This window comes from Ptychodera flava, chromosome 5 (genome assembly GCF_041260155.1).
Source record: "Ptychodera flava strain L36383 chromosome 5, AS_Pfla_20210202, whole genome shotgun sequence".
NCBI classification, from domain to species: Eukaryota; Metazoa; Hemichordata; class Enteropneusta; family Ptychoderidae; genus Ptychodera; species Ptychodera flava.
Window position 1 is genome coordinate 28,749,438 of NC_091932.1, and position 22,781 is coordinate 28,772,218.

The 22,781-nt window shown below is 38.1% G+C and overlaps 1 protein-coding gene across 1 annotated transcript; it reads left to right on the top strand.

Moving 5' to 3' along the window:
• The first annotated feature begins 10,621 nt into the window (after positions 1–10,621).
• Positions 10,622–14,416, top strand: LOC139133441 (uncharacterized). The gene is made up of 3 exons (XM_070700035.1): positions 10,622–11,350; positions 12,187–12,296; positions 13,116–14,416. The coding sequence occupies exons 1-3, from the start codon at positions 10,792–10,794 to the stop codon at positions 13,872–13,874; spliced, it is 1,428 nt and encodes a 475-aa protein (XP_070556136.1). The 5' UTR covers positions 10,622–10,791; the 3' UTR covers positions 13,875–14,416.
• The last annotated feature ends 8,365 nt before the right edge of the window (positions 14,417–22,781 follow it).

Here is a 22,781-nt window from a genome sequence, read left to right on the forward strand (position 1 = left end):
GCAAAAGTTACGGCAAATACCATTCTATGAAATATTTCAGTGTCAAGCTAGTTGTGTGAGGTGTCGAGCTTGAAGTAACGAGACCTTGCAGGGGCAAGGTCTGAAGTTTCATAGCGGTACTGAAAGGCGCCCTCAAAGTAATCAAGACTCAATCACCAATAACCTCTTGCTACTGTCTATGAACGCTTACTAATCAAGGTTATCTTCGCAATGTAGAAAGGAACACTGCTGAATGTAACAGCTGTAACTTATTTTATTTGATGTACAGTTTTGTGCTAGAAAATTGGTACATTTTTCTTCCCTCTGACGTGTGTCGAGATACGAAGTATACGTCTTGCAAATGCAAAATATTGTGTACAAATACATTGTTACTGTCGACAAATGAATTCTAACGTGAATTAAATTCAATGTCACGGACGTAGAAGCGTTCACTCGGGATTTCGATACGACTTTTATTTCAAGAAGAGGTACAAAATATATTTTTTGCCCTATGGATGCTGTAATTTTTCACACCAAAAATTTATAATTTTTCTGTATTTTTTTGATAATTTTGGACCGAATGGACATCACATTTCATTGCCTACATTATTCAATGAAAATTTTGGCAAAATCTCGAAATAAATTGACTGGGGTATATTTTATAAAAGTGAAAAATTGACTTTGGCGCTCCAAGGGTTAAAAACAGCACAAACACAATGGAAAATGAATTAGAAGTTACTGGAGTCATGGAATGGGACATTAAGAACAATAACAACAGTTACTGTAATGAAATGATGAACTCCTATTCGAAACAACATTACTTAAGATGTTTAATGCACAACAGCATTCGTCCTAATAGCGGATGAGTATTCTGCTTAGTATCTAGTATGTTTGTATATTTGACAGACTTTGTTCGCTTCCACAGGTAGCACGATGTTGGCACACTGACGTCGCTGTGTTTCTGATTGAGAGAGGGGCCGATGTTACATGCGAGGACCAGAACGGCTGTCAGCCGTTGGACGTGGCTTTGGCGGCGAACTACGTGGACGTGGCAGAGTGTTTTCTGGAGTGTGAGAAAATAGGGGGAGAGGATCAATATTAAGATTACAAGTGTAACCGGGGAAGACGTGAGGAGTTCGACTTTGGGGAAACACGTGACTGTGAGCATATACATCTATTGTGTCTTTCCGTCTTCAATATAGCAATACGTGTATTTACATTAAGATAGAATACTTCTCGGGGACAGACATTCGGACTCCCAAACCCTGTACAATATTCCTTTGACTTACCACTTGTGGGAGCTCATTTCGAAGTTTATGGAGTAAAAACGTTTTCACTGGCTTAGGCTGCGTTCACAAAAAAAACAGTTGGGGGGGGGGCTGGAGGAATTTAGGGGGATTCGAAAATTTTGGGGGTAGTAGGGGGGACTTGAAAATTTTGCTCTGCATGTAGGGGGGACTTAAAATTTTTCGGTTCCCTTTTATGTTTTACATTTTCCAATTCCAAGTTTTTGTAGGTAATTCAATGAAAAGTGAATACCATTTTTATGTCATCCAATTCTTGTAATCTTAGTAATAATTTACCAAAATCTAGAACTATTCTGTATTTTACCTTTTCACGCTGTGTGCGTACAGGTCTGTGTGTTTCCGGCGTTATACGGCCTCCACATGTATTTGCAGCGACATAATTTGGAGAAATTAAGGGAAATATTTTCTCTGACATGCACATAAATAAGCCAGATCGCTATTACTATGATGTGCACTTCTGTGAAGGGCGAGTTGTTGTGATGGAGGCCGGCCGTATAACGCCGGGAACACACAGACCTGTACGCAGGGCTAGGGGAATTACGAGTTGAGGTACCAGTCTGGATCGTAATGCTTTCAGTAACTGAAGCTGACACACCAAGATGTAGATTGTAACACAACCTTGTACTTTATTACAAGATGGCGACCGTGTCGTTCACCGACTCAGCTCTGATAAGTAATGTCTCTAGTAAGTTCTCTACAAAGTTAAATAAACTTACGTCTCTAAATCTTACATTATTACAATGGTTATCACGAGGTAATTTTGCCGCCAGTCTTTGATTGTTTCTTAAGATTAGGGACTGGTCAGTTTCTTCGGCCAGGGGGAGGGGCCGGTGGATTCATGGGGGGGGGGTCACCCTGTTTTTGACTTTGGTGATGGGGGGGGTCACCATGTTTTTGAAATGCCCAATAGGGGGGGGGGTCAGTTTGTTTTTTAATTTCGACATGGCTCATACTTGCGAAAAATGCGTTGTGTCAGCCACAAATTTCATCATTCAGTTGCATTTTTCGGTGCGCCCTTCGAGCACATTTCTTTAAAATATCAAACAATAATTTTCAGCATGCCTTTCAGCTGCATGATTTTCATATATCAGATATGTATATATATCAGAGATATCTGGATGTTTAATATTTTTCGGCGCGCCCTTCGGGCGCAGGAAATTAATATATCAGAGATATATGTCAGATATATCTTGATGTCTGTAAATTGAAAGTCTGTTTTGCAAAGTGTACTAATCATTATGAAATCTGCAGTTCATATGAAAAGCATTACAAGTTGCTGACACTTTTCTGTTTTCTGTTTTTCTATGATAATTCAGTATTAGAAAGCAACATGCACTAATATTTCATTATCACATTTTTCTTACAACAGTTCAGGACATCTGGTTTTGCATAAAAAGAGTGGAATACATTCACAGCTCATTCAAAATACTGAATTCAAACTTTAGAATTGACACATTTAAGTTCCTATCTTACAACTGACATGACAACAATTTAATTAAAACACAGAATGACTGAGTGTTTAAATTATACCCCCAAAAACTGTATATATATATATATATATATATATATATATATATATATATATATATATAAAATATAAACACTGAATTATTCAATTTATATTCCACCTTTTGTTTTACCTTTGTCGCGCGCAGGGGGGGGGGGGTCACCCTGTTTTCGAAAGTCCGAATAGGGGGAGGGTCAGCCACTTTTGACGTCGGCAAAAATAATCCACCGCCCACCCCCTACACCCCACCAGGCCGAAGAAACTGACCTGTCTCTTAAATAAAATCACACAATGGAATATCCCGTTCTCGATTGTTCTTATTGAATATATTAATAAACTACCACACTATCTCTTATCTGCTTCTCGTTAGATCTGAGTCAATGAACTTCACACGCCTTGGCCACGTGAGGGACGCTTCGAGATAAAATCTTCACAGGGATGGGCGTTACACCTGTTGGAAAGTCATTTTAGGCATTATTTAAAAATCAGTATATCGAGGAAATGAACCTTGCACCCGCCGTTAACGGAAAATGTGACGAAACTCCACGCAGAGACCATGGAGCTGCAACAATGTGCTCTATGTAAATGATCTTAATGGACTGCAGATCCTAGTATTTTTCACAGTCGATGTTATCGTACCGCTGCTGCAATAGGTTATCCACTGTAGTTCACATTTGGCCCCCCTGCAAAGTAATCTTCCGCCAGGCTAACTCCCTTAGCAGTGTACTTTCCACTTTTCAACGCATTTACTGTGTCCGTAAATGTAGTAATTTCCTAAACTTTTATCCAGTCAGCGACTCCATAAAGGTGCGGGATTGCTGGATAGACAAAATAGCCAGCTTTGACATATTTAGCAGCTATTCAGCTAAGAGGGTTTACAGCTATGACTCAAGGGATAATTAGCGGCTATTCAGCTATTAATGTTTGGAACCTAATGACGGAAACTTAATAGCTGCTTCGGGGCTGTTGAGCAGCTATTCAGCTATTCTGCTATGATACCAAAATCCTTGGCTATTCAGCTATTCAAGCTAATAGCCGTTTTTAGCCGCTATTAGCCAATATTAGCGGGCTATTAGCTAGCTAATCAGCTATTTTCTTAACAATTTTATTCATGCAAAATCACTGTCATGTTTTCCCGTATTAATTATTGCCTTGCCTGGAAATTTATACTATCATCATTAACACGCCGAATGAGGTGACATACAATTCGTACGTGTATTATCTGACTTTCTCATTACATTTCCAACATTTGCTTACGAACTTTTAAACTTGAGAAGTCTTGCAATGTCTTACAGTGTGATTATACTCTTGCAATGAAGCACCTGTTTGTCGATATCTTTCTTATTTACTAAAATTATCCCCACTGCCGATCTGAGTGATCTCGCAGCTGCGCTCCCGCTTTTCCACATGAACTTACTGGTCACAGTTCTTTGTCTGATTTAGAACCTGTGAAATTATTCATTCATGTTTGTCGCCGTTATTAGTATCTGTGAAAACCTGTAAAGTGAGCATAAACATTACCAATTCTCATGTAGAGTGTGGTCTTTTGACGTGATTCTACCCTTCGCTTATAACTTAAAGACAATAAACAAAATATGAACTGAATATGCTCACGTGTTTTTACAACAGGTTCATTAATAGATATATGTTATCACTAAATGAAGCAGGTTTTTTCAACATCGCACAGTACTCTCAGATTTTAATCACTAATTACAAAACTTTATTTAATATGCAAATGAGCTGTTAATTGACTTGATACTACTCAATGCTTCATGGGACAATTACATATCGTTCAGATCAACATTTGTAGCACGTTTAATTTAACTTAATTTAATGCAGTAATTTTAGAGTAATGTCACTAATTACGAAGTTCATTAAATATGCAAATAATCCCTATATTAACTTGACACTGTTCAATGATTTATAGCACAATTAAATATTTATCAAATCAATATCTGTAGCACGTTTCACAAAATTTGGTGCCGTAATTTCAGAGTTATATACCTAATTACAAAGTTTATTAAATATGCAAATGAACCCTTAATTAACTTTACACTACTAAATGCTTTGCAACACAGTTAGATATCTGTCAGATCAGTATATGCAGCAGTTTTCATCACATTTGATGCAGTTATTTCGGAGTTATATGACTTCTTATAAAACTTCATGAAATATGCAAATGAGCTAATTATTAACTTGACACTGTTCAATGCTTCTCAGTACAATTGGATATTTATCAGATCAACATCTGTAGCAAGTTTCATCAAATTTAACGCTGTAATTTTGGAGTAATATCACTAATTACAAAGTTCATTAAATATGCAAATAAACCCTTAATTAACTTCACACAAGTAAATGCTCTACACCACAATTAGATATCTGTCGGATCAGTATCTGCAGCAGATTTCATAACATTTGGTGCAGTTATTTTGGAGTTATATCACTAATTACAAAACTTCATAAAATATGCAAATGACCTATTTGTTAACTTGACACTGCCAAATACTTCTCAGTACAATTAGATATTTATCAAAACAATATCTGTACCCAATTTTAAAGACTTTGGCTCTGTAATTTCAGAGTTATATACCTAATTACAAAGTTCATTCAATATGCAAATGAACCCTTAATTAATTTCACACTACTGAATGCTTTACACTACAGTTAGATATCAGTCGGATCAGTATCTGCAGCAGATGTCATCACATTTGGTGAAGTTATATCGAAGTTATATGACTAATTACAAAACTTCATAAAATATGCAAATGACCTATTTATTAACTTGACACTGTCCAATGCTTCTAAGTATAATTAGATATATATCAGATCAATATTTGTTGCAACTATCATCAAGTTTGGTGCAGAAGTTTCAGAGTTATCCCACTAATAACAAAAGTTCATTAAATATGCAAATGAGAAGGCAATTGACATGACACTCACAGTATCATCATAATGTTCTGAGATTGTCATCTGTGAAAAGTTTCATGAAATTTTGTGCAGTATTTCTTGATATATGTCTACACTGTCATTACCGTCTCCATAGGGAAACCATTGTACGGAAAAAAACGATATTGCATAACTTCATTAATATGCAAGCCACACCAACCAAAATCTAATCATTTCTTGCAAGTAGCATATGGTACCTGTGTACCAAATCTGACTTGAATCCGTTCAGGCGTTTTTGAGTTATCGTGTAAACAGACAGACAGACAGACACACACACACACACACACACTAACACACACACACACACACACACGGACAGACAGACAGACATCGCTATGACAATAGCCCACGTGTTTACACACGTGAGCTAAAAATGATTACCTCGTTCACCATTTCCTCCGTAGAGCCCCGCTCGACAAGAAATGCTCAATGCAATTAGGTATTTCTAAAGTAACCTGACATTTTGATATTACTTTCTTGGTTTTACCCATATTCTCGCACATCTTTTATTTAATACAGAGGTCAAGCCAAAACAACAGCTTATCGTCCAAACACTTGTGTATCTTCCTATGTATATGCACTTGTCAGTTGTGAGAAGTCTTCTACAAACAATTTTTGTGTTCGGCAGCAAACTGACATGCATATTTGATAAATCTTTGAACAAAAGATAATGCAAAACCTGTTCCAGGTACAAGGTATAAGCCTCTGCACAGGCGGCCCAAAAACTATTACTGTGTTTTTCTCGCTGTTTTCTCTATCATTTTCTCTCCTTTTCTTCGTGCTCTGACTGATCGGAGTAAATAAAATAAATGGTTATATAACCTAACCTAGCCTCTGTCACTCTTTATTTATTTTACACCCCATTATAAGGACGTATATCTCTCATACACACATGTCGTAATTAATTAGTCAACACAACTAATTATGCTAATCCGTGAACTTATCAGGGATTTTACGGGTTGTCAACATCGCGAAAGATAGGAAAGGTTACTCCTTTTTCATTTACATCTCTATCTTTGCAATGTTGACCAACCCTTGATAATTTCATGGATTAGCATAATTAGTTGTGTTTACTAATTAATTACAAGATGTGTATATGAGAGATAAACGTCCTTGTAATGGAGTTTAAAGTAAATAAAGAATCAAGAGGCTAAAGGTTAGGCTATATAGTCATTTATTTCATTTACTACGATCACTCAGAGCATCAAGAAAAGAGGAGGGACTGACAGCGACAGAGAAAACTGAGAAAAACTCAATAATAAGCTTATTAATAGTGATTGGGCCGCCTGTGGCCTCTATCAGTACATGTAATCATATGAAACTTTTTCAGACACAAGCAATCACATGAAAGCTTTTCAAACAGAGACTAACTGACCATAACTACTCTACCGCTCAACCAGCCATGTGACTTAATATATTTGCTCAAGTTTTATTTTATTTTTATTTAAACTTTATTTATTAATCTCGATAACTCCATAGGTTACGAAAACCTCTTTTAATGGAGGTCGAGACACAAAAAGACTTAAAAACACAAATACAATCAAACATTAAAAGAGACACAGTACAAATCACGCAAGAAATGATACAGTGCGTGAGAAAACAGCATTAACAAGTTTCGATGTACTTGGTCAATAAATAATTATGACAAGCCTTTTTAAAATCATTAACATCTTCCAGCTCCCTAAGATAAAAAGGTAAATTATTAAATTCAATTGCACCTGTTACTTGAAAAGACTTTCTGAAAAACTCTGTTCTGGCTCTTGGAATGTTTAAAGATGCTTATTTGCAGATCGTAAGTTTCTCGAAGGACGGTATTCGTTAAAAAGTTCATTAATATTGGTTGGTGCGAGCTTTTTCCTAGCTTTAAAAACTAGGACCAGCCTGTTTAATTGAATTTTAAAAGCGAGTGGTAACCATCTTAATCTATGATAAAGATCCTTGGTTGGCACACTGGAATCAGTATCAAGAATAATACGAATTGCACGTCTTTGTAGACCCTCTAAAATCTGTAAATTAGTATTTGATGTTGAACCCCAAACAATAGAGCAGTAACAAAGGTAAGGTAAAATAAAACTACAATAAAATATCTTCCTTGAATGTAGAGTCAAGAATCGCTTAAATCTTGATAAAAGGTATAATTTGGGCTTAACTGTAGATTCAATCGATCGGATATGGTCAGACCAATCCAGTGTATGGTTTATCATGACACCAAGTAGTTTTTCGCTCTTAGCACAGTCTAAATTTATATTATTTACAGAACAGACAGAGACTGCGCATTCAAGTGAGAACGTTTGTGCGCAGATGCTATTAAAATAATCGCAATCATACCAATCCATAATCCAATAACACTAGGTCAAAATTTGTAAGACAATAGTTGTAAACATAGACACAAAACAGCACAGAACAGACAGTAAATAGACGGTACACAAACAAAGTCAAATTCATGAAAGAAAGATATATGGACCTCTGGCCAAAAGACCAAGAAGTGATGTCAGGTGTTTCGAAAATAGTAAGCGCATCCTGCCCCACATGTGGCACCCGCCATATATCAATCTGTAAGTCAGATAGGTAGTGGTCACTAACTAAGGCCCCATGTCACCGATGCCATCAGTGATCATTTGTCGAAGAGAGATATTGTATTTATCTACCAGCTTGCGATACCTGCCAAAAAAGCGTTTGAATGTAGAGACAAGTCTTGCTCTGGTGTAACCTTGATTTAACAGTTTCAAAGAGAGATGGCCATGTCTCTCTACAAAATCACCATATGAACTGCATGCTCTTGCATATCGTATAAGCTGGGAAATGTATACCCCATAAGCAGGTGAGAGTGGAATATTACTGATGAGGTGTGGAAAATTAATTATACTAAAGTTGAAATCATCTCTCTTGTCATATAGCCTAGTAGAAAGGTGACCATTGGAGTCAAATTCAAGTAAAATGTCCAGATATGAAGCAGAAGAGGCCGTTTCTGTAGTTTCTTTAATCTCCAATTCTGGAGGATAAATCATAGCGAGATATTTACTGAATTCAGAGTTATTCAATGAAATAACATCGTCTATGTATCTAAATGTAAGGTTGAAAGTACGAGCTACAGAGACCTTTTTCTGCTTGATAAGGTTCTGGATAAACATAGACTTTGATTTGTTTGCATTTATACATAATCTATTATTCAAGCACCAGCCACGCATGTTCGTAAGATCTGTGTTAAGTGCCGTCGTAATTTTTCCAATATTATTACCAGTAACATAAATTGTGGTATCATCAGCAAATGATGTTGATTTTGAGTTTTTCAAATACAGTGGCAAATCATTGACGTACGTAATGAATAGTAGAGGGCCGAGAATCGATCCCTGTGGAACGCCAACCTCTAAATTTGTGATTTTAGAACAGCGACTTGAAATTTTACAAATTGTTTTCGTGAAGTCAAATAGGATTTAAGTTGGTTCTACCAATCGCAAAATTCTCATGACCAGTTCGTTTTACAACAAATCTTTTTATGCCAGTGAATGAAATCCTCAATACGTACAATTTGTGATTTCTTTAGCTCTCAATGCAGAAAATATGCCATGTGCTGTGCTTAGTAGAAACTTACACTTGCATGAAAGAAAATATCTTCCATATAGAACTCAATACTACGTTCTTGGTTGTCAATATTTATTCAGTATATTTATAAGATGTCTAATTCTTTGTACACCTAAGTAAAAGTCACGCTCGTAACTTCCTTTGTAAGTAGTTGTCAGGCCTTTTCAGACGTGTCCACTTCTTAGCTGGTAGCCAGATAACAGCTAGCTAATAACAGTTAATAGCGGCTAAAACCTGCTAATAGCTTGAATAGCTCAATAGCTAGCCCTACCATAATCATTTATTTTTAGCTGAATAGCTACCTACTACGTTTATTAGCAGCTAAAAGTGTCCTGTGGAAATTAATAATAGCGAGCGCAGCGAGAGCGGCCAAAGGCCGCTCGCGAAGCGAGCATTAAGACTAATGCGTGTACAAGAAATTTAGAATGGAATCTCTATATACCTACGAGTTTGAAAAGAGAGCACAGTTCCATGGAGGCGACCATTTTGAATACTTTTACACGGATTGCGTGAAATTAAAGATATCATCTACCATAAAAACTACTCGACAATGTGTATTGCCGACAAAAGAATCTCTCTCTTCCAAAGAAAGTGTGAAATTTGTTTCAAAATGACTATTTTCGATCACTTTTGAAGGCCCGGATCGGTCATCACTAGGCGCCGCCATTTTGAAACAAGCCTACTCTCGCGAGAACGAACGGTCAACTCACACGAGAATTAAAAATAGTGTGCTGAGAGCTAGCTACCGACGGGAATATCAAGTACGTGTTTTACATTAGACTGCCTCTGTTCCCGCCCCTGTTTAATATAATAAACTGATCGGAATCATATAATTTACCAGTTTTAAATAATTTTCGTTGGTGAACTTGGCATTTCCGAGTTAAATTGCTATAAATGTTATTCTAGAAAACAATTGATAACAATTCAACCTCAACGAGTCAATGGGTAAGTTATGAATCATGCATCCAAACACAGAAATTAGCATGCTATTGCCTGAAAACATCAATGACGATATACTACGCTGCGCTCGCTCTCAGGTCAGACCTGTTACATATTAGCTTTATAACGTAATATCCACAGACAGCTAAATATAAGCAGAAAGGGGTCTTAGCGGAGTGCGCGTCGTTTCGAATACAATGCGTTCGAATACAAAGTATCAATATTTACTGCACTGCACCACTGACATTGAAATAAAGTGAACCTCAACAAAAAGAAAATGGTTTTTCTACATACATATGATATTTTCGACAGTTTTTTATTTAACAAATTCTAAACCTTTCTTAATGTGTGTTTTTCCGATTTCTGGAGTTTTATTTCGTGTTTTTGGTGTTTATTACAGTCTTGACAGCGGTTCCCGCGGCCGGGTTCCCGCCACTAGGCGACACGTGATCAACTGATCGTGTCGTCGATCAACTGATCGTGTCGTCTGTAGTCTTATCGCACAGTATAAATCCTCTAGCATCAGCCAATATGTCTCTAGAAGTACCTATTGATGATACAATCGATCCTGAAATACGATTTCTGCTCGAAGAACTTCAAAATAACATCGCAGAAACCTTTAGTCTACCTGGATCTCGCTCAAACTCCCAGAATATTGATGACCTTGTCGATGCATCAACCAATACCGCTGAGGTGCACGACGATTCTGGCGACGATGAGGGCACGGAAACACCCGATGTTGCCGCATTAGCCCGTTTATATCCCTCATCCGATGAAGTTCGGGATGACCAAGGACCCAGGGATGATCTGAGTAAGGCATCTGTACAAGCAACGATGCAGACGGGTTGCGGTTGTACAAATCACTGCTTCAAGTTCAACGGTGTAGATGTTGACCGTGTGTGGGAGTCCCGAATCAACATGGCCGAGTTCCCGAAAGAGCAGTTTGATGTGTTGATCTTGTCAAAGTTGGAGCAGAGCGAAGTTATGGGTGATCCAAAAGGAGGAGGGAAAAGAGAACGACAACATTTCCAGTATAGATTTTCCGGTCAGATTGTGTGTGAAAAAGCTTGGCGGTACATTCATAATATTGGTAAGTCATCACTCGTATTTCGTTTCTTTGGTTTGCGTCATTGCACGTACAGTTTCTTACAGTAAGATTTGAATGTGTCAGTGTTTGTAGAAATCGACGGTGCCTGTTTTCAAAATTGTACACTTCGGTTCATTTTTATTCATTTTACCGTATCAGAATGAGCTACAAGTCTTTTGGAATTGAATTTCGAGGACGTGTAGAATTTGATCGTTATGTTACCGTCGAAATCAGCTATCGAAACGCAGATGCATAGTAAAGTAAACAAACCAGATGTCGCTCAGCCGCCATGGTTCTGATTGAAATACATACAGCCAGACAGAATTCACAAAAAAGCAAAGTTCTCGAAAGTGAAAAATGTCACGATTTTCACTGCGTATTGATCATTGTCGGAAGTACCATGGTTTTCCAGCCCTATGTGCCATTTCAGAGTAGTATGGTGGTGCCTCCCAACTCGTGGGGGCGTACTACATGACCTTTGTGTATTCAACTAGTTTCCTACCATTTTTAATTTTAAGAAATTATTTCAGTCCCTAGAATATTGCGTGTATTAATGAATTTAGTTATTTTTCTACGATTTGCATGTTAAATTTGCTAAGACAATAAAGAGAAAAGTTTAGAGAGTCTAAATAGAATGCTGACAATTGTATCCTTATCATAAAAGGAGAGAACTTTGAAACATTAACTGGAAAACCCAGGCAACTGCATGGGTTCATTTTATGTATAGTATTTGATCATGCTATGGTCATTCTTTGTTGATCATTTTGGTTAAAGTGAAATAGATATTACTTTTTACAGTTATGCAATTTAATGTTAAGTATTTTCTTTGCATTTATTAGGAAAGAAGAGATTTGGTAATTTAAAGTCACATTACAAGTTGCATGGTGTAGTTCCGAGAGATCATCATGGCTTGAAGGGCAAGAGACCAGCAAATGCATTTTCTTTTGAAGTAAGTAAATTAGTCATGTTAAAACTTTAACTAACTGTGTAGTCTGCAAGATAGAATTTTTATAGTTAATTAAAATGGATTTTTCCTGTGAATCATGGAATTGTGTAGTATGTATAAACATACATATCTGATGACACAGGGGCTACCATATCCAGTTTTGTAGCCCTCTTAGGCTACCGCAAATTTCGAGTACGTAGAGATACTAGTATTTGTGAAAGTTGAAAGTTTTCTTGAAGATTGAACACAGGACAGATTTGACACTTGGAATTCATTTTTTTTAATTCTCTGTCGGAAATTGTATTGTTACTAGTACGTACAAATACTTACCTATTTGTGAAAGTTCATGGTTTTGTCAAGATTGAACACAGGACATAATTGACATTTAACATTCATAAAATTTATTCATTTTTTTTTTCTGTCAGGAATTTCATTGTTAGTACAGATACTTACCTATTTGTGAAAGTTCATAGTTTTCTTCCAGATTGAAAACAAGAAAATTTGACAAAATATTTACAAATATTACTTTATATTGTTCTCTATCAGACTTGCAACAAAAATCCAGACTTGCTGTTGCATGACTAATACAAAGTAAGAAGTGTCACATGGACTGTATAATTGCCAATATTTGTGGGCTACCAATCATAGGCTTTGGGCTATGAGCTGTAGTCCCAGTGGGATACCATTCAAAAAAGTTTAATTTGAGCCCTGTGTCAGGTTTTCATATGTAGTAGTTTACTGAATTCTTATTATATTACATAGTAATATTGTTCCCCCTGCTCCTTGATGCAAAATAATAGTCCTTTCTCCTTACTCTTTCAGGTAAGTCAAGATGTAGTGCAGTTTTTGGTACGATATGGTGAAGAGAACGGGTTACCTATGCCAGCTGCACCCCGTGGTCGAGATGGGAGGGCCCCTGTTTACTTACCTTCGAGTGACAGATTTGCAGATGTGTACAATAAATATGTCGATGCATGCAATGACTGTGAGCCAATCAAACAGCATGTTGGTGAGACAACTTTTCGGAACATTTGGCTGTCATGTGTCCCCCATATACAGAAGATGGAACCGTGTACAGATGTTTGTGCTAAGTGTGAACAGTTCCGAAATAATTTAAAGTATGCAGTAACTGAGGACGACAAATTGATCAATAGTTTATCCTTTTCTGAACACATTTTAAAAGCCCAGAATGAAAGGAAATTTTTGAATGAGTGTATCAGGAAAGCACAGGATGAGTTACGTGATAGAGATTTTAGTTTACCTGCTACTGCATGTTCACAAGATTTATACTCAGTTCATTACACTTTTGACTTTGCTCAGAGTTTTGTTTTACCTCACCAGTCTCGTCAGGTCAGTCAGCTGTATTTTTTGAATCCCTTGCGTGTCAACTGCTTTCGCATATGCAATGATGGGCTTAAATTACAAATGAATTATCTTTTTGATGAGTCACAGACTATAGGTATCGACAACAAGAGTTGTCATGGTGCTAACAATGTTGTTTGTATGCTCGACAATTATTTTAATCATCCTGTCACTGTCATGCAGATAATTGTGGAGGTCAAAATAAGAATAAAACTGTAGTTCATTATTTTTGTTTTCGCACAAGTACAGGATTACACGATGAAATCAATTACCATTTCTTAGAGCCAGGCCACACTAAATGTATATGCGATGCTTGTTTTTGAAAGATTCGTCAAAGTTATCGTAGAAGTGATGTTGATACTGTAAGCCAGTTAGGTGAACTAGTAAATAAAAGTGCAAAAATCAATAATTCAAAACTGTACATGTGCCATGGGTCTTCTGAACCAAATTTTCAGTGGTACAAATGGGACAAGTTTCTTTCTACATATTTGAAACCTGTTAAGGGAATTCGAGGCTACCATCACTTCAGATTTACCAAGGATAACCCTGGTTGTGTCTTTGTACGGAGAGTATTAACAGACAGCGAGGAAAGAATTGATCTTGTAAAGCAAGGTGTTTCATGGCCTCCATCTCCCATCTGTAAGCCAGACTTGTTGCCTGTTGGTGGTCTTAGTCTGGCAAGATGGAGGGAGCTGACTAAATCATAGCTCCATATGTAAGAGAGCCCTACAGACATGAATTTTGCCCTGAGGAGTAAATGCAGACATATTACAGTAACATTGCAATAAAAACTATTTTATCTGGTAGACACCAAGTATGTAAAATAAACTGCAATGATTTTATTGTTGTCAGTTTTGGAATAAGACACTTCATATCATTAAAAGAAATTCAATGGCGTAGGGTACTCTTACTGGACTTTGGCCAATATAACTTTTAGAAAGCATATGAATTTTCCATTAATAGCATCCAACAAATACCTTGTGCAATCAATCAATCAATCAATCAATCAATTGTATATCGGGAATTTTACTATTCTGTGGGGTACTAGAAGAGAAATTGTAGTTGATAACACAAAACAACAAATTTGAAAAATAGACAAAAGATAGAGATAGTGCCCCCTTTAATGGATGGGCCGCCCACTTTAGGGTGCTTTTTATGTGCATTTCCTGAGGAAGTGGTACCTAATTTTTCTGTTGTCCATAAAACGTGTCACATTTTGTTTCATGCCAGTGCTTTGAAATATATTTCATATTATCATGCATTTACATTTATGGTGAATTGTCCAAGAGTTCTTAAATGCAATATTTGTGGTAGGAATTACTCCTTATATGCCCTTAATGTCAGTTAGGGCAATTGAAGCAAACTCGGTGCAGTTTAATATAAAATGTATTTTTATGCTCTTGACTTGGGAAATATGAATGTTTCTTGGGTTATGAATAGCTGCATCATACCTTCAACAAATACTCCTGTTGGTGGTATTAATGTAATTTTGAAGTAACACCGTACCACAATCATTAGTTTTTACATGTTTATTGTGTGTACACGTGTAAATAAAAGAGCTTTTGTTTAAATATGAGAGCTTTGTGCTTGTGAATCCTTACCACCCCTATGAAAAATAGAATAACCCAACTAATAGAAAGTATATTGTTATGCATATGACGTCACCGGTCATTGAATAAAATGCTAAGACTTAACTACAACATCACTGAACACTTTCATTCCTACAATTAAAACACACTGACCCCTTCAGGTTGTTCAAAACCACCGTCAAATGCCCTTGACATGAGAGATGTTGGTTGTCATTTTAGTAAGGGTTATTTGTCACTAATAAAGTGATTTTAGTAGGAAGTGACAAATTGTTCTAAAGCACACTATCACATTTGTGGTCATTCACAAAATCTGTAGTCAATGATGACTTTACGTTTGCATCTGTACTGAAATGTTCCCCTTTCCATATAAAAATGAATGCATGTAGACATTGCCTCCCCCATGAATAAAATGGAATCGTCCACCATCAAACGACATTACCTTTATATACAGAAGATGTTGATCTCTGGTAATATATGGAAATACCAAAAGGAATTGGGATTAACACTTTTTAAATGATAATGTTTTCACATGCAACCACAACTGATCCCGAGGGAAATCACAATAAAAAGTGTGTCAACAGAGGTCAAAGGTCACATTTTCAGAAGGGCTAAAATCATGGTTATAGAGTGAATTGAGCAGAAAAGACGTTTTTTGTGAAAGATGACCATGTCAGCTATTGAAAAATGTAAAAATCTCAAAATCGACAATTTTGACCCTAAGACCCCTTTCGGCCTGGAGCGGCCCTGCTATTCTTATGGCTAACGTAGCTATTAGCTACCTAGCTATTTAGGGGCTATTCAGCTATCCAGCAATCCCGCATCCCACTCGCATTATACCATGTCAGTACATGGACAATGTAACATTTTCCCTGATTACAGCTATTTTTATTTTGAATCAATATAGCTGGGAGGCACGCTGCTTTGCTCACAAATATTGCATTGTGTCAAAAGATGCATTGTTTACACATCAACTACCGTGGAGGAAAGAGGCAGCCATAACTGTGTCCAACCTTCAGTTACCAAGGTTGAAACTTACAAGAGATCAGAATAAGTCACCAGTCATCTCTCGCCCAAGTTATTTTATGGCTCACGTAGGTGGCAAATCGAATTTGAGGCACCGAGAATTCCCCATCAAATTCCAGGCGAGAGAAAGCCAATGAAAGGAAAGGGAAAACAGAATTACAAGAAGTCGGAAATGACAAAATAGCCATGTCACCAGAACAATACAACGGAACACCGGAACCCAGACCTACAACTGTACAATAAACCCACCGGAGGCAAAACAAATAATATACATATTCATGAGAAAGAAAACAATACTAAAAAAATCACAAACGACAAATACGTAGAAGAAGTCATAAAAGACAACGGCGTCATGTGGTGACATGACTTTCAATAGTTCTGTAAGCACAAAGAAATTCACGATACTGACACCAACATGAAAGGCTATTCGAAATTCTTGTGATAAATGTTTTCTGATATATTGTTGTGTGTAACGGCATCATATGTAGGAGTGGAGTTCCATAGCTGTGCCTGTACAAAGACATTCACAGAGGACAAAACACGTCAAAGCGACAGTCTTCAATCCATGTTCTCGCGTCAGTATAGGTTGACATCGACTATTTGTCTGATTTTCATTCTCTGTTCTGCTTTGGAAGTTGCGTTCAGTTAATCATGTTGTTCAGTGATAAAGCTGTTTGCGAACCCCCAGTGTTCCTTTAAGGTAGTCTGCGCCTCGAAAGTGAAAGACTTAAACATTTGCTCAAACTTTCTTAAACGAGACTTTCAACCATTCTCTTGCCAAATCAACAATAAAAATCGGGGGTCACCGTGCAAAGTTCGGAACTAGCGAAACAATTGCCCAACATTTTGCAATTTTTGAAATTCAAAATGGCCGCCATCCCCGTGTTAACTCTATGGGGTAAAATTAAATTTTGGATTTTTGAAAAACTAAGACGGCAAAAGTTTTTATTTCTTCGAGAGCTTTAGAATGAGCCCCCACAAGTGGTAGATCAGAAAAGAATTGTAGAAATTTGAGAGTCCGATTGTCTGCCCCCGAGGCACGTTCTACCTCATAAGGCAGAACGCGCCTCAAACTTGAAAGAGAAGCAACTGAAGCTTTTGTTCAAATTTCGTCAAGGAAACTTTCAACTGTATACTCTGAACACATCAAGAATAAAAAACAGGGGTCACATGCAAATATTATATATTATAGCCCAAACATGGGACTATGTGCCCGAGGGTACTAGGTGACCATTTGCCCGACGTAAGGAGGGCAAATGGTCTCCTGCCCCGGGGGTACATAGTCTCTTGTTTGGGCTATAATATTTTTATTACATGCCTCTCTTATTCAGTTTGCACCACAAATATTTACGTTTATTGGCAAATTTTAGTTAAATGCAATATTTTCATTTTAGACGAAAAACTGTTAGAAATAGAACGATTTTCATCATCGAATGGCGCATTGCTATATTTAAACTACTGTTATGCGGTTGATCGATATTTTTATGCGAAATTTTCCAAAACCCGGATTTTCTGTGCAAAAGATGAAATTTCAAGACTTTCACATCCAAAACTTTGCAAGTTGAAAATAGTTCCGGTTCACTTTCAGTCAAGTGATGACTATGCGGCCCGCGACATCATCGGCAAGTTACCATTGAATCCTATGGAGCGCGCGACGTTCGATATACGAGGCATGTAATAATAGTATTTTTGAAATTCAATATGGCCGCCATCCGAGTTAACCGTTGGAGCTGAATACAGCTGATTCGGCACTCGTGCTCATGCCAGCTGCATTAGGGACTGGTCAGTTTCTTCGGCCTAGGGGGAGGGCGGTGGATTCATTGGAGGGAGGGGTCACAGTGTTTTTGACTTTTGTGGTGGTGGGGGGTCACCATGTTTTTGAAATGCCCAATAGGGGGGTCAGTGTGTTTTTGAATTTCGATACAGGCTCATCATTGCCTAAAATGCATCGTGTCAGCCTCAAATTTCATCATTCAGTTGCATTTTTCGGCGCGACCGAAGGGCGCGTAACTTTAATAATCAGACATATTTTCCAGCACGCCCAATTTTAACATATCAAGCATACATATATCAGAGATATCTGTATGTTCAATATTTTACAGCATGCTCTTTGAGCGCATTACTTTAATATATCAGACATTTTTCAGCACGCCCTTCCTGTGCATGACTTTAATATACAAGACATATGTATCAGAGATATCAGGATGTTTCATATTTTTCTTCGCGCCCTTCGGGCGCCATACTTTCATAAATCAGAGATATATGCCAGAGATATCTTGATGTTTGCTAAGTGAAAGTGTACCGTTATGAAATCTGCATTTCATATGATAAGCAATTAAAAGACAAATTCCTGATACTTTTCTGTTCTCTCTATGAGAGTTCAGTATGAGAAAGCAACATGCACAAATATTTCACAATATATATTTGATAGAGTGACTTATTTTAGAGATAGAAAAATGACAACAGTTTCAGGACATCTGGTTAAGCATAGAAAATGTGAAATAAATTCACAGCTCATTCAAAATGTACTGTATTCAAACTGTAAGATTGACACTTTGAAATTCCTATATAACAGCTGACATGTCAACACTTTCTTTAAAACACAGAATGACTGTTAAAATATAAATGTATGTAAAATATTATATATAAATATATACATGTATATATATATTATATATATATATATACATATATATATGCATATATATAAAAAAATTGTGTCCACCTTTTGTTTAACAGTTGTCGCGTGCGGGGGGGGGGGTCACCCTGTTTTCGAAATTTGGAATAGCGGGGGCTCACCCTGTTTTAAAAATTGGGGGTTCAGCCACTTTTTGACGTTGGCAAAAAATAATCCACCGCCCCCCCCCCCCCAGGCCGAAGAAACTGACCAGTCCCTTACTGACTAGCGCCTTCCTTCGGCGCTACGCTTGCGAAACCTCCAGTCTTCGTATGTGCTAGAGGCTGTACCAATCAGCCTAATTGAAAAGAGAAGGTACAAGGTACTGTCGACAATCTAACTTCACCCTCGTCTTCGGGAATACTCGTGTGGCTTGCGCAGAGCAATCAAGATTCTTCAATCAGTTTAAGTTCTCTTTGCTATACACTTTGTCGTCCCTTTCACGATGTGCGAGGCGAAGACTGTTTTCTTCTCTGTGTATGTATTAGCAATAATTACCTATCAATGTTGAGCATCCCTAATCAGTTTCTTTATTTCTATTTCATTCACTATAATAAAGATATAGATAGGGATAATATCAGTACGCCAAAGTAAGTAAATTCTTTGTTTTGCGTCCACTCTAAATGGGAAAAGGTACGCGTCTAAGCGGCTGAAAAACACACACAAGAAAATTAACACATTGTAATTTGATGGCAGCAAATAAAAAATTGTACAAAATTTTATTTCAGAAAAGCTAAGCGGCCATGTCCTAAAATTTCCTATTCAAATACACTGTGTACGGTGTTTTTTATGAAAACCTTAAACGGGTTGGGACGCAAAACAAAGAATTTAATTACTTTGGCCTAATTTATACTGATCGAGGATATAAATATGATAATGACATTATGCTTCTTGTAGATTTACATACAAGCCGGTAGTGAAGTGTAAAGGGCATGTTTTCAGAACATTTCAGACTTGCCTTACATGATGTATTGCCTTCAATGGTAACAAGTGGCAGTCGATTTGACAGATATGAATAAAAACCACTGAAGGGCCCTAACCTGTGACACCAAATCGACGTTCTAATCTGTGTAATAAAACGCGATGATTCACATTGTCTCAAAATGCCGCTGACAGGTCGAGTATCACCAAAATCACATGCTTGTATGAATCTAAAGGTAACGCGATTTCGTTATCTACATGGTGTAAAGCAGTCTCAGTGCTTTGCCAAGTACGATAGGCCGATTGACATTAGCATCTAATCGATACTCGGATAGATAGAATTTCAATTGCACTGGTACACACGCATTGTAATTTTCTTACTGAATACTTTAAGTGCACTAAAAATTGTTACAGTTAAGTGGTCTAGTTTGTGTAGAATGATTTGTATTACTTTTTCAGCCGATTTCTCTAGGGCAGCCTATCTGATGAAATTTAATATAATAATTTGACGTCCATTTGTTAAGGTAAATCGTTTCGTTTTGCTTGTGTTTGAGTCTGGGTCAAATACCTGAAAAACACGCAAAATAAATATACCAATATCGAACCTGAAGACTGCACCAATATCGGACCTGAAGACTGCACCAATACCGGAGCTGAAGACTGCACCAATATCGGACCTGAAGACTGCACCAATATCGGACCTGAAGAATGCACCAATATCGGACCTGAAGACTTTACTAAATTGCAAGATGCCGGGCGATTTGCCATCATCGTTTCGTTTTACACCACGAGCAAATGACTGCAAGAAAAGCAGCCCTCGAGCTCATTCTAGTCTTTTCTGGTAACGTTGGTATTTTGGAAGAATGCCATCTGTTGTGTCGGAACTGTCAGTTATACGTATTGTTTATTTTGCATGGCCTTAACTCCCAGAAGGCTTTGTGTTTTGAGCACATGTTGTTCTGTACTTTGGTGATCGATACACCGCATTAAAAGCTGTTCTCTTAGTACATGCTGTAGTGTCTCCTTGACTCATCCGATACCACATTTTGGCGACGAGGATGGTTGAAGCACACCTCCCACCACCAGCTCCGTTTCTTTCAAGTCCCGGCGACCCTCCAATTCCTTGGAAAAGATGGTATGCAAGCTTCAAAACTTACATGACGGCCACAGGACTAGACGAGGAAGGAGTAGCAGATGGTAGAAAACGCGCGGTCTTACTTCACTGCTTAGGAGTGGAAGGGCAACGAATATTTCACTCTCTTGGAGACTGTCCGACGTACAAGGATGCTGTGGACAAAATTGAGTCTCATTTTGGTCCACGGAAATCCATAATCGTACAGCGCCATCGCTTCAGGCAAAGAGGCCAGAGACCAGGTGAGTCCACGGCAAGCTATGTCGCTACCCTGAAAGAGCTTGTAGCCCAATGTAATTTTGGCAGCCTCGCCGATGAAATGGTCCGAGACCAGTTAATTGAAAAAACCAACTCAACTCGAGTCAGAGAACGTTTACTGATGGAGCCTGACACCCTAACCCTAGAAAAAGCAGTAACACTTGCTGAGCAGATCGAAAGTGCCGTCGCTGATTCACATGTCATTGGGATTGATTCTACACCCAGTATTAAGCCAATCAAAGTGAAGCAAGAGCCAGAAACAAAAGTACAAGGTGTCTATAAAGGACAATACAACAGGGGTAACAGCCGCCGGAAAACCCGCGAAAAATGGTCTGCAAATGGCGATTCCAGTGATAGGGCCACACAAAGTAAAAATGTTGTTTGCGGCAACTGTGGGGCCGATAGTCACATCACACGTCATCCTACCTGTCCCGCTCGTGGGAAAAAATGCAGTAAATGTCACAAGGTTGGTCACTTTGGACGAGTGTGTAGAAGCTCTGCAACTCGCAGAGTCAGGCAAATCGATACATTGGATGAACCGACTCAAGAGACATATGTTTACACAGTTTCAGGCCCTAGTACACCTGCTGACAGTAAATTTAAGTCCTGTGCTACTACAATAAATGGAGTCAGTCTCAGTTTGATGATCGATCTGGGAGCTAAAGTTTCTATAATGAACGAGAAGCTGTACCAGCAACATTTCAGACGCGTCCCACTCACAGCTACAAACCAAGTACTGACTAGCTACACAGGGGATACTATACCGGTTATTGGTATCGCAAAGCTGACTGTGCAGTATGAAGAACAGAGAGTAGACAACTTTCCGTTCTACATAACAAGACAAGGCAGCAACCTCATGGGTATCAACTTATTCAACGCACTTGGATTCCAGATCAGCAGACATGGTATACCAGTGAACTCAGTAGGCTCTGAAGTGAAAGACAAGTTTCCTCAATTGTTTACAGGGCTAGGTAAAATCTCCAGCTTTGTACACAGACCACATGTGGATACAAGCGTCACACCCGTATCGCAGAAACTACGTCCTCTGCCATTAAGCATCCGGGCTGAAGTTTCGGAAGAACTACGCAGGCTAGAGAAACTTGACATCATTGAGAGAGTAGACTCATCTCCCTGGATTTCAAACCTAGTGGTAACTCGGCGTAAAACAGGAGAGATTCGCCTATGTATTGATTTACGTGAGGTCAACAAAGCCATTATTCCAGACAAGTACCCATTTCCTGACCTTGGTGAAATGACAACAGAGTTTCATGGATCTACGGTATTTAGCAAACTTGACTTGCGTCGCAGCTACTTACAAGTTCCGCTGGCTGAAGAAAGCAGATACCTCACTGCATTCATAACACATGAAGGCGTCTTCCAGTACAAAAGGATGCCATATGGACTGTCTTCGGCACCAGGAGCTTTCCAAAAGATACTCGCATCAGTGCTAAGTACGTGTGGAGGCAATCTGCACCGCATCGACGATGTCGCAATACATGGTGTTAATCAGGACAACCATGACGAGA